This window comes from Neopelma chrysocephalum, unplaced genomic scaffold (genome assembly GCF_003984885.1).
Source record: "Neopelma chrysocephalum unplaced genomic scaffold, ASM398488v2 Primary Assembly neopelma1_24, whole genome shotgun sequence".
Classification (NCBI taxonomy): domain Eukaryota; kingdom Metazoa; phylum Chordata; class Aves; order Passeriformes; family Pipridae; genus Neopelma; species Neopelma chrysocephalum.
Genome location: NW_020897693.1, coordinates 12,559,789 through 12,573,780, shown reverse-complemented (window position 1 = coordinate 12,573,780; position 13,992 = coordinate 12,559,789). Strand labels below are relative to the sequence as shown.

The following is a 13,992-nucleotide window of genomic DNA, read 5'->3' as shown; positions in this document are numbered from 1 at the left end:
TTTTTTTAATGATTGGTGGCTATACCTCCCTCCATATTTGATTTTGTATTCTATTCCATTTCAAACAAGACTTAAATTTTGGGAAAGCCTTGAGCCTCTGAAAATCAAACTGTAGTTGTTGTCTCTACTTCGAAAACTGTGACACCAGAGGGATTTTTAATTTAAAAAAGCAAGGCAATAACCATATAAACTTTCTGATTTCTATACACATATCCATATACATACACAGGAAAAACAGGGCACTGGTCACTGCCACAGATGTGCAGAACCTCGTTTGTGTATTCCCTTGTCCACTTGCTCAGAGTGCCCATCTCCAGAGGAAGAGCTGGGCATTGAAAACACACATCTTGACCTCTCTCCTGATGCTGCTAGGAAAGGTGCTAATTAAATCCTTCCTAATGTGTCTTTTTGTATCATGAACAATATTAAGCTTGATGCAAAAGTAGAAAAACTCCTTAAACACTTAAGAAAACAGAGTTGCAGCTGGTCAGCTGTTGGAAAATTATACCATATTCAGTCCTCTAAAACAGTACTCTGAAGAAGAGCAGGGACAGGCCTCATTCTTCATCTGATCCCAATAGGAATACATGGAAAGGAAAATTCAGTCAGTTATTACAGATTTAGGAGTAAAGGAGTTAAATCATTACCAGAAAACTCTCTCAGGCTTGTTTTTTGGTTTTATATGAGTTCTGGTTTTTTCCATCCAACATTTTTTTTATTTGAGGTCAGATGAAAAAATAAGTTGGTGATATAAAGTGCAGATATGAGATGTCTGATTATCTGATTACACAAGGAAATCAGGTAGCTTAATTTGCTCATCATTAGTTCTGTCCAAACCAGTTTGTTTACATAAATCTTTTAACCCAGAAATATCATTGTAGGGAAGAAAGAAAGATTTTTCTGAAGTAGAATAAAGGTTAACTTCAAATAATGAACTGAAAGGTAGATTGGAACTAATCTTTACAGCTCAGTCTCTGACAAGGAGTCAAAATTTGATGCAAGGGATGCACAGAAACCAGTATAGAGACTTAATGTTTCATCATGTAGATAACAGTGCAAGGCTGATTTCAGATAAAATCTGGGATGGTATTTTTAAATGAAGCAAAAGCCATTTACAGACTAAATAAAACTGGGTTTATATCAGTTTATTTTTCTGTCACACGGTTGCCTGTGAGGAAGGGTGCTGAAAGTAGTGCTGAGACTCACAGAGGAATCTTCATTTGTGTTAATTCAGTGAGTTCCAGAACAGGGCTGGAATCACAGCTGCCTCTGGGTATTAGAACAGCCTAACTATGAAAAACATCCAGAATTTGAATGAAAAGTAAGACTGGTACCATGAAATTATGTGCATTGTTGAAAAACTGTTAAGAAATCAGAAGTCAGAAGCGTAAATATTTATAAGATCTTTATTTTAAACTGAATTAGGAAATTAATTAGGAAACTGTAATACATTAAGAAAAAGTAAAATTTTGAGATCATCAGTGAGACAAAGCGAAGAACTCAATGTAGTCAGAAATTAGGATGCTGTAAATATCTAGAATTTGTTTCTGAACTACCTGACTAAAAGTCAAAGTTTATTTGCTTTAATTAATAATTAATAATTAATTAATAATGGAATTATTCCTGTGAGAAAAAAAAATATGATACATGGATCATGGCTTCTAACATAGTTCACATTATTTCATAACATGACAATCCACAATACAAAGCCCTCGAATAAAACAAAACAAGAAACATAATGTGATTGTATAAAAATTACAGCCAATATAACTTCATAACAAGATGGTAATTATTTACCATTAATTACTGAAGGATTTGTACCAATTATTAATGTAAAAAAGAAAATGTGGAGGTTTGAAAGAATACCATGAATAGAAGTGTCTCCATATTTCTAAAGCCTCTTCAAAATCAGAAAGCTTAACAATAGGCTGCATAACCAAATGATGCACCTGTCTGCAGTCAGGATTTGTTTGCTCTCCAATGCATGGCTCAGTGCATGCAGCATTGTTATTTTAGCTCTGTTTACAAAAGCTTGTACTTGAAGGTACCTACCCTTTCAGTACTGTTTGTTCTAATGAGCTCAAAATTCTCAACTGATTTACAGAAGATGTCAACAATGGGGAAATAGAAGATTAAACTAGACTCAAATCTAAAAAAAACAGAAAAGAAAAAAAATAGTAGTACTTCTCTGTGTCAGCTATCCTGCCCAGAGCTGGTAGAATGTGAAATGTGTCTTTATGGCTTAATAATATTTCACAAAAGAATACTTTCACGTCCCACTGCATTTCTCTGTCCCCATCCAGGTTTTGTTCAGTCTGATGAGTTACCCCAGGATATAAGGCTTGTCTTAAGAAATCATACATGTAAGGATAAAACTTACTCAACCCTTTTGAAGATAGTGAGACAAATCACTTGCTGTTACATCAGCAGCCTGTTAAATTGAATTTGGAATTTGAAAATGTTAACAGAGTCACTGAAATTGCATGTGCAAAATTAACAAAGTCTGGTCTGTCATTCCACAATACATATTCATTGTAATGGACGAGTTTGGATTATGTGGGGGTGAAATTCATTCCTATGCAAAAGGCAACAAAAATTATATACATCACTTAAATGGAGTGAAAATCACCATGAAATGAGTTGAGATTATTAAACAAACCCCTAATTTATTCAAGCAAAGTCAAGGATAAAACATAAGGTAATACAGTTGTCCCAAATACACATAAAGAGAAAAAAGAAAAGTGTGCAACTATCTGTATAATGAAATATATGTTGACCAAAAATGAAAACTGTATCTGCATTTAATGCTAAAAGATTTTCTTTCTACCTCATATTTATACTCCATGGGAAACAGTTGTATTTGTGATCTACATTTATTGGTAAAGAATGATACTTACATAAAACTAGTTGATATGCTATATGAGAAATACTTGTTTTCAAAGAAATTTTTTAAGAAAATTAATCTTGAAATGAACAGTCAGTAAGTGCAGATATACAGATATACAGGGTACACCATACAAAAGATGCTGCAGTCCTTATGACTGCTAAGAAAAAAGGCCTTATTTCCAACTGCAGGTTTTGACATTGTGTTTCCAAATGCAGGTTTGACATTTATACTATGTTTAAAGAAACCATGTTAAACCAAAATCCTAAATTACAGAATACTTGTAAAATAGTATTTTAATTAATAAAAACCAAAAGAAAGGCATAATTAGAATACACTAATATTTGTATTAATTACTAACACTTAACTCTATTTTTCATTGTCCATAAATGGTAAATGCCAGACCCTCAAAGAAACTATACTATGAAACAAACCTCAGACCATTAATTCTTTTAAGTTTGTTGTTCACTTACACTCAGAAACCAACTTCTGCCACATCAAAATAAAAAAAAAAAGGCAGATTCTTTTAGATCCATGCTTTGATTGTTTCCGCATTTAATCTTGTTTCAGAAATATTACTCCAATCAGAGTAATATCCTAGCTACAGATGCAAATCTGAAAGGCCAGATGGTTTTGGGGCATCTGAGGTACTTGAGTATGTTTCATGAATATGTAATTGAATTAAAGTAATATAATTTTAATATATGAATATACTAAATATCACTTCAGAAAGATAAATACCAACTAAACACTGAGTAATAGTGTAAAATATGTTATGCAGAAATTTCAAGACAGTTCACTGCTTTTTAACTAGTCATGAATGCAACTATCTTTGAGGTAAATAGATATAATTCCTCTTTTACATATTTGGAAAATGAGGCTGTGAGTGTGTTATATCCCAGGCATGAAAAAGCTCTGTGTCAGATACAGTTGGAGTACATCAGCAACAGTCAGTGAAATATCCTACTGGCATCTATCTTATTGAAGTAATAAACATCTTCTGACAAATGAGACTGCTATGACTAAAGTCACTTGGTGAAACTGTGGGCCTGCTGGTATTAATGATGATTTACTGGTGACTTCAGTGAGGCCAGGAATTCATTCAATGTAACTATACTAATACAAATTGTACTATATACTGAAGTAACCATAGAAATCTAAAATGCTCATGAAGCAGTAAGCTACACAGCAGACCTTGAATGTGCTTTGTATAATGAGATAACCACAAGGCACTGTAAATCCTGACTTAGGAGAACAAGTTTGCATTTTAGAGTAAAGAGGCTATGATAAAAATATATTTTGAAAACTTCAGCTACCTTTCCTATATCTTCATATAGTAAATTAGCACGGTGATATCACCATCTGCTCCTAAGCAGTACTACAATATATATATGTTGAATAATATTTTTAGAACATATGAGATCAAAGTTTGCATCTTTAGTCAGTATTTTATACAAAAATAACTGAACTTTATGCCAAATCAATTATCCAAGTGTCTTACTGATGAATCTTTGCTTATAAAAGCCAAAGAATCATCAATAAAATAATCAAACCCTCTTGAAAAGTAAATAGCAAAATAGTTCTAAAAAGTAAAACAGAACAAACAGCCATGCTCCCTTTTTCAGCAACTGTCTTAACTCTCCAGAATCATATTCCTTCCAAAATAATAATCTCTATAAAACCTTGTTTACTTTGATTTTATCACTTAGAAACAACACTCAAGAACAAAACAAAACGGAGACCCTTCTTTGCAATTTGTTTCTGCTTTCATGTCATTTAACAACTAGTAAATGCACCAGTGCATTGTCTCTTGGAAACTCCCAACAGGCATAGCATTTATTAAACTCCTCTCAGCACCTTTGATAGGGAGTGTAAAAATGATCATTTCAGACTTCCCTGTACCTCTGCAGATCTGAAAAAGAATCTGCTTCCTTGCAGAAGGACATCATTACAAACCCAACACCAAAGGTGGTTTACATTTAGAATACTGCTGAATCATTTTTTCCCCAAGACCTCCACTGGCAAGGAGTCACCTAAACTATCCTCTGAATCAATGGTGAAGCTCTGGCTTTTTAATGTTTTATGAGCATTCATGAACTTCTGGAGGTACTTAGAGGTATATAGCCAGTGATGCTTCAAGACATCCTCCATCTCATAGAATTTGGACTGCCTGGCATTCATTTTTCGGAACCTCCTAAACAGTTTGTTTCCAGACTCATTTCCTTCACTTGCCCAGGCCCCTATGGACCCATCTCTTTCAATGATTTCAGGAACATGAGCAAGTGTTTTGTGGAAATAATTTGTAATCTTGCCTTCATATCTGTACTTGAACTTTGTAGATAAGAGCTCAGCAAAACGCTGTGAATTGTAGCTATACTGGCACAGCAGTTCTGGGCACTCCTTGGCAGGGCATGAGGATCGCCACACTGGCTTCATCTTCAGATAAAGGTCCATTAGTTCTTTTAGGGCTTCATGCCTTTCCTCACACTTTATTAATTCACATACTGCCTCTACTGCCTCTTTGGACATGAGCTTTCTAGCAAAATTTCCACTCATCTTCATCATAGGCTTCAAGTTCATCTTCTTCCTGAGGTGTTTGTCAAGAGTCAATTGCCACCTCTTCCTCTCCTCTTTAGACACATCGGGATTCTTGTAAAGTTCACCAATCTCCATCTGGAAAATCCTGTAGAATTCTGTTGCATTGCCAATGTCACAGTGCAATGCATCTATGGAGGGAACAGTCTCAATAAAAGGTTTGGCTGAAACACCTTTCACTCTGTCACGGAGCTCATCAACAGATTCGTGATATGGGTTGGACCTCCATATTTCATATCGCTCCAGATTTTCAGCATGGCTCCTGGTTATGGAGTGGAAGACCAAATTTTGGGATGCCTCCAAGCGGGTTGCATCACACAGGGTACAAATGTAAGTGGAACCTGAGGCCTCCAGCCCTTCCACTTCCCGCACAAGTTTCTCATCGTATCCTGTACCCCTAAAGACAAATCTGAATGTTCTCAGGATGCCTCCCATTTCAAGCAGCAGCTCACTGTTTTTCATAGCCTCTCTTTCTGCTATGAGGGGGCTCAGGATTGCCGTTAGAGTTTCATGATCTGATTCGTCTGCCAGCATAAGGCACAAGGGCTTGCAACACAACTCTGAATTTGGCTTTACTTCCTCAAAGATCCTCTTGCTTTCATTCCCATGTGCTATAGCAATGTTCATAACTGTGAACGAAAAGCGAACAGCCTTCTCTGGGACAGCAGGCCCACTTCCATGCTTCTCACTGACATCTCCCATTCCATCACAGGACTCTTTTATTACTACAGTGAAGGGACCATTCAAATAGTCGTCCAGATATTTTGCTTTCATGCCTTCCAAGATCTCCTCCTCCATGTCCTTTAAGGCACAAACCAAGGCTGCATCATATCGAAATCTCTTTGCAATTGTGTCTACTGGGTAGTCATCAACTGAGAGTGGCAATCCTGATAGACCGTCTATAATTCCTACTTCTGTATTAGTGGATACATTTTTCAAGGGAGGTTTCCACTCAAATGGGTGATAACCTGGCAGGAGGGCTTTCTCAGCAGTGCGAAGAGCATGCAAGGGCTGGAAGATCTGCCTCCCAGTGACAGCTTTTACAGTTCTATACATTTTATGGTACTGGCTACAGCTGAGAAACGTGTTGACTCGGATTGCCAGACAGACAGCAGGATGAAGTCCAGATCCCCTCCCTTGCATTATAGCCTCCAATTCATCTGCTTGTCTGTGTTCATTCTTTGCTCTTAAAGCTAGAAGGAACAAAGTCATGCATACAGCCTTTATATCACCACCCTCTTCTTTCTCAGCAAAAGCCTTGACTTGACGTTTCAGTTCCCTTAGACGATGTTTCTGAGCTCTCCTTGTCAAAGATAGGAGATGCTGCCTTGGTCGGCCACCTTTATTTATGTAGCTATAGAGCTCTCTATCTTTCATCTCCTTGTGGTTGGAGAGGTGTTGGCCATATTTTCCATGCAAAATCTCTTCATCACATTCCTTTACAGGGCATCTTATACCCAGGCTATCAAGGATGTTCAGGAAGGATTTCACTGGGGTTACCAGATCAGTAGGGAAGCAAGGATACCAGCAGGAGGGGCAATAGCTGCCCATAACCTTGATACATTTAAGGATGCAAGTTCTGCAAAACAAGTGTCTGCATGTTGTTTCCACTGGGTCTACCAAAATATGCTCACAAATCTGGCAAGAAATTGATTTAATGAAATCTACTGGGTAATCAAGTGCAAGCAGCTTGGTGCTGAGATGTATATTCTTGCAATTGACAATCTCTTTCATTACATTTTTGTTTTTTATCTGTGCCTGGTTCTTTACACCTCTGTTTAGTCGAGCACGTTCCACAACGGTCTTCACACGTTTGCCTTGTTGTACACTTGATGGCTGGCTTTTTCTCTTGACCCCTCGACTGGTAGTATGGCATACATCACAGTTTGGGGAGTGAGGTTGCCACTCCATCATGCTGTTCCTAGGAAAATATACTGCACACAGGGTATTACTGTATTTTCTGTGGACAGTACTCCAACAGTTGTGACAAAACCGAGTGGGATGGATAGTATCAACATCCCCTCGCACATCAATCTTGAAAACCTTAGCAATGAGATCTGGCCAAGAGGTTGCTTTTTTTTCTTTCTTTCTCAGAAGACACAGAGTTTCATCATCCACTGGCCCATGCACTGGATGAGTTCTCTTGTAGCAATCAGTTTTAAATGAAACTCCACAGATGCGACAAAGTTGCTTCAGATTGTTCTGATGAGCTCTATTGTCTCGTGTTTTCATGTCATGGGCCTCTTTCTCAAGTGCCTGCCTATTGCTCATTAACTCCATCTTTTCTTCTCTTGACACTGCTTCATCTTTATGCAGTATGATTTCTTTGTTTGAAGAAGCAATCCCTTCTGCCTGATCTTTGTTTATGTGCTGCCTGTCATCAGAGGGCATTTTTTCAAATGATCGCACTTTAAAGAGCTTGAATTTCCATTCAGAAAATTTTGTATATGGATGCTGAATTTCTTCAGGTAGATCCATTTGGGATGCTAGTGACATCTTCAATCTGACAGAAACCAGATCACCTGATAAATAGAAAGATGTAGGTTAGCTTATTTTCCAAATTAACAGTAATGTTATGGGTTTTAATAGAACAGTTCTAATCACTTTAACTGAGAAATGCTTTGAAAGTAATTTACTCATCCAAGACACCTACTGAACTGAGAGGTTCCAACAAGGTTGACCATTCAATATCTCAGATAAATACCCAGTTGTGTTTTGACTTTGATCCTGATGCATTAAGTGTCTATTAGATCGCCAATCTGGTATAATTATCCAAATCTGCCCCCTTCCTTCTTATGCCTGACCGAACTTACTGTAAGTAAAGCTATTACAGACAACAGAATTAAATTCTGAAAGTTGATGATTTTTTTATGTGAAACTGGTGTCTGAAAGGTACAATATTGTCTGTCTTGTGCTGTATTATCTAAATCAGCAAGACCATTCCTCTCACACTACTTGTTCTGAATCTGGTCTGAAGTGTCTAATACATGCCATTCCACGTGGGCAGCACATACTACTCAATCCCAGTGTAAACTTTATTCAGGCTCCGGTTTTGTAAGGTGCTTTAGCCTGTGCTTAATGAATGTGAGTAGCTCCATTAAAGCAGGAAGAGTGTATCATCTATTGCTGCAAAGCGCTACAGTTCCCTGAATTCTAAAGGAGATATGGAAATGTATACTGGCTGCAATTTGACATAGAGAAAATATTTATAGATTGTACACTACTCATCTGTTTAAGTACCCTGCTGAGAACTCTCTCTGTAAGGATTACTGGTACTGGAAAGCTGAAAATGTCTGTTTAAATTTGACCCCAATTTTAGCTTTCATAGAGGTACAACCAAAAGTAGTATCAATGTGGTTTCCATGGAAATATGGTGTGTATAAAAGTAAATGCAAGACTTTCACCTCAAACACTGAAACTTTTTGCTACTGCATCAGCCTCAGAAAATAAAATCATGTAGAAACAACAAGAGTAACTAACATATTTTTCATTACCTGGCTATGAAAAGTGCACAAAGTAAACAAACAGTAAGAGAAAATTCAATTATGTTTTCTGATTTATTTTGTTTTTACTGATTCGACTGGTGTGAGTAATAAAAATGAGGAAAACTGCACATTAAGACAGTGTACTAGAACTAGAAATCACATGGGTATGGCTGTGGTTGCTTTAACAGATTATATCATCACTTAGCAATCCACATAACTTGCTAGAAACCTTAGTTCAGTGTCTCTTCAGGAAGTGTCCTTCATAAAGAAATACATCCAAGTCATGGTCTAAAGTGATAATGCCCAGGGTGTTTCTGAGATTATTTCATTTATAACCTTTTGATAAAGCATCATTTCAGCACAGACTTTCAGAGTCCATTTGGAAAGGGACTGCATGAATTAATTAAGTTCCACATCCAGAATGACATATCAGTATGCTTAGCTCTTTCCTGAAGAGCTGAGATTTACTTCAAAATCTTTCATTAGGCCTTGGCAACTAAAATTTAGGTTCCCAGCTTCTCTTCATTCCATCCCACCGAGAACAAGCTGCCCATACGACTGCCCCCATCTGCACACATTGTTCCATCCAGGTGCCTGTGCTACTAAATATCTCTGTCTGCACTGCAGTCCCCTGCTGTCCATCACCAATCCAGCCCGGCAACACGCTTGCTTGTATTCTGCTGTTCCTAGTTCTGTGATGTGCAGCTGTGCACAGATGTATTCAGAGCATTACCACTGCCTCACTTTCTTGGCTGCATCCTGTGACTGACTTAGTAAAATTTATCCACTGAGCAGCAACCCATTTGCCCCTGAATAGTTCTGTGTTCCTACCACCTGCAGAGTAAGTGAATAGCTGGTTGCCCTATACTGTTCACAGATTCTTTTATTCTACATAGCACCCTATGCAATTTTGTGTAATTTCACCATCCACAACAGCACCTTCAGAATCTCTCAAATCATGAGCAATTCCTCTTCTGGGTGGTATCTAAGTCATTGCAAAGAAACAGCCAGCACTGAGTACATTTAGAGTAAAATATTTAATACTTTCTTTACTCTTCTAACTCTTTGAGTAAGTGCCACTGTAGTGCCATACTCATCTCCAAACCCATGACCTGACCTTTGTTATTAATCACCAGCTCAAATGAATCAGATAGGGTTTACTCCTGCTAAAGAAAAGTTTAAACATTCTTTTTTTCTCTCTTTCATTGAACATGTTCTGGAAGAAATTAATGACAAAGAAGCCCTCTGAGGTCATGTGATCTTCACCTTCTGCAGTAGTTAATTGTTGCCAACAGGCTACTTATCAAACACTTTGAATTGCCTAGCTCCCAGGCAATGGAGAATTCAGCAGCTCCCTTAGGAGAGCTAGAAATATTTCCAATGCTAGGAATATTTCCTGCTACTCATGCTACTCATGCTAAATTTGCCTGTGTTCTGTTATTCTAGTTGGGGGTCACATCTTTTTTCTCACTGCCTACCACACTCAAATTCTTATGGAGGGAACCACAGGCATGAATCTCCTGCCATGGTTATTTAATAGAGTCAAACAGCTGTGTTCAGTATTGCCTCCTTTTATCTTGAAAAGGGAAAAGAAATCCCTTTTCTCCCCAGATCACAGTATTTCATACACTTCTGAAGACAAGCAAGTTTGCAACACTTTTGTTCACATCAAGGAAGACCTTGCTTTATAGAAAGTGTCTCCAAAATGAACAGAACAACCTCCGAAGTGACAAAGCATGTATAAAATAAAATCTTGACTTGCACATTACACCAGGAAAAGGAACCAACACTAGGATGTCCTACAAGCATCTGGGATGCTGTCATTAATACTACTAGCCTACCTTCAGCTTGCTGTCAGTTTGTAGAGCTGCTGCTATGTCTGCCCAGTTTGCTCCAAATGTCAAGCTTGTTTGCTCTCTCATGCATGCTCTCACTCTTTCTGTGTTCCCTCTGCTTTTTAAAGACAACGTAGTGCTGTTTATCTCACTGTCCCTCTGTGCTCCCAGTATGACCCTGGTGCTAACCACAGGTTACTTGAACTAAACACAATACAGAACTCTCAAATCCAGGTGGCACCTGGCAATTTATGAGGCTTAACCACAAAATTCATATAAACAAGGTCGTCTCATGTGAGACTCCTGAGTTCTGAGATAACTATGCAGACTCTCTCTGAGGAGCACCTGCACTGTTTTTTAACACAAAGATTTGCATTTGGCTTCTTCTTTATAGTTTCATAGCTGGTTTCTTCAGTGTTAACTCTTAGAGAACAGAACCTGGTCTCTGGCCGCACTGGTGTTGCACATCAAAGCTATTTCATTGAAGGTCAATGTCCCACTTCCTCAGTTCAACAGCAGCCAAGCCAAGGGTGAATTGACAACAGGGATCACAAAATGTGTTTCTTCTGATACCAGTATTTAATTTTCATGGATATTACCTCTTTGGTGGTGTATGTCTGGGGTCTTGGAAGGCCCTGGGCAGGGAGGACAAATCAGTAATACAGAAGTTAGCTATATACATATTGAGTAACTGTTAGATACTTAACCACGTATAGGCCATACATGGCAACAAACAGTGGCCAGTAGAGTGTCTTTCCTGGAGAAGCCCAAGAAGACTCAGGCTTAGTTTCCACAGACCAACCATCTCAAAAACTGACTCAAAGTGGAAAGAAACCAAATTTTTTCATACAACATTACCCTGAAAGTTTTCAGTCTCCACGCATAAAATTGTGCGAAAATTCTGGTGATCCATTAAGTCCTTTCAACTGTGAACATAAGTTCACACTCCAGAAGTAGGAATTTGCAATAGTTGCATAACTACATAAACACCCAAGCATTTTTCTTTCTCAGGAGACTCTGTGATCCTGCAGGACTCAAATCCATTTTCAACTTGCACTCTCTTCCCTGAGAAGTTGGCTGAGGCAGGCCATTGGGCTTTGATTGCAGGTCAGGATCTCCCAGTTCGTGTGTCTCCTACCTGAAAGCATCTGATGTCAGTCAGAAGAAAAATCAGCAAAAGTTGTACTATTTGACATTTGCTATATCTAAAAGAGGTGAGAGGATTCCCACTCTATTATCCACTCTGATGTTATAAGGCTTTCAATTTTTAGAATCATAGAATCTTTTAGGTTGGAATAGACCCTTAAGATCATCAAGTTCAACCACAAACCTAACGCTACCAAGTCCACCACTAAATCATGTCCATAAGTGCCATGTTAACATGTCTTTAAAATACCCACAGTTATGGTGACTCAACCACTTCCCTGGGCAGTCTGTTCCAACACTTGTTCAGCCCTTTTCATGAAGAAATTTTTCCTAATATCCAATCTAAACCTCCCCTGGTGCAACTTGAGGTGAGGCCATTTCCTCTGTAGAGCAACCCCCACCTTGGTACAACCTCCTTGAAAGGAAGATATTTGTAGAGAGCAGTAAGGTCTCCTCTGAGCCTCCTTTTCTCCAGGTTAAAAAACCCCAGCACTCTCAGCTGCTCCTCACAGAATTGTGCTCCAGACCCTTCGCCAGTTCAGTTGCTCTTCTCTGGACACGCTCCAGCACCTCAGCATCTTTGTTGTGGTGAGGGGCCCAAAACTGAACACAGGATTGAGGTGAGACCTCCCAAGTGCTGACTACAGAGGGGCAATCACTGCCCTGGCCCTGCTGGCCACATAATTTCTCATACAAGCCAGGGTGCCATTGGCCTTCTTGGCCTCCTGGGCACGCTGCTGGCTCATGTTCAGCTGGCTGTCGAGCACCTCCGGGTTCTTTTCCACCAGATAGCTTCCTAGACACTCTTTTCCAGTCATTCTCTGTGGCGGTCAGTGTCACAGGAAGAATGCCGAGGAGCACTATGGGAAATGTAGTTCCTGATACTCTATTGCACAGGCTCCTTGAAGTACTTGGATGTGATTGGCTGAGGATGGTTTATTACTTTTTGAACTGCCCGTATAAGATGCTGCTGTTCTCAATAAAGTTGGTTGAGACGCTTGGAACCCCAAGCGCCGGGGTCCGTGCCTACAGTGCCGTCAATTCCCATAAGATGATGTCTTGGAGAAGTGGTTAGTCCTGAGTGTTTGTGCCCCATGGGAGACCAACAGTTCCTACTAACTAGTGTAATGATTCATGCCAGAGCAAGTAATGTATCGGGAAAGAAAATAATGTATGGAATATGCAATGCATGGAGAAAGTAAAAAAAGCTCATGTATCAAACCCTCATATCCTTGCTTAGATTCTGATACACACAAAACCCTAATGTGAAATAAATCCCAACCAGAACTATCTGAATGGGATTGTCAGGATAAGATGGAAAAGAAGTCATAGATGTCATTCCAGGCCAAGGTAGAGTGGGAGAAGGATGTAATGTCTGAGGCATTTATATACCTCTGAGAATATTAGCTGGCTAGGGCCTGAGCTTAGCTCTTCAGTTGTTTTGCCTGGACTTCCTATCAAACCGCCTATTTTTACTATTCACTTCCTAGCATTTGGAGAGACCTTTTCAAAAAAATATCAGATCAGGCTGCAATACCAGATATCAATCAAAATCACTCTCTGCAGTCACACACTGAATTCCTCTCTTATCTTGAAATGGCAGGCACCACTCCCTGACAATAAGCATTGTTAGTATTAAGGAATTTCGAGGCTCTTTGAGAAGTTTAGCAAATCTCGCCCTCTGGGGTGCTTATTCAGAACTTCACCCAGGTAGCTGGCTACCTGTACCATTCCCCCAGGAGCTCGAGTTCGCATGCAAAACTGCACTGTACAGGCATCAGCTTCTTTATCAAAGGAACCACATGAGCATACATAAGCCTAATCAAGTGCTTTACTTTCAAGTACCCAGGAAATCACCTTGAAAAAATATTGTCTTGTAGGGATACAGCGGGCAACTAAAGATTTTAATTTATCTCAAATTGCTACAGCTTTGGATGTGTTTTATGTCTACATGAGCACAATTGCTCATACAATTTGAGCTGCACAGATCCAGTGCTGGAAAATATTTTTCCTGTGCCACTGGCACCACCGAGTGGAGAAAAGCATT

General features: G+C 38.9%; 1 protein-coding gene across 1 annotated transcript; it reads right to left on the bottom strand.

The window, feature by feature from the left end:
• Positions 1-4,172: 4,172 nt before the first annotated feature.
• On the bottom strand, positions 4,173-7,975 carry RAG1 (recombination activating 1). The gene has a single exon (XM_027704079.1). The coding sequence runs from the start codon at positions 7,973-7,975 to the stop codon at positions 4,880-4,882; it is 3,096 nt and encodes a 1,031-aa protein (XP_027559880.1). The 3' UTR covers positions 4,173-4,879.
• Between the last annotated feature and the right edge of the window lie 6,017 nt (positions 7,976-13,992).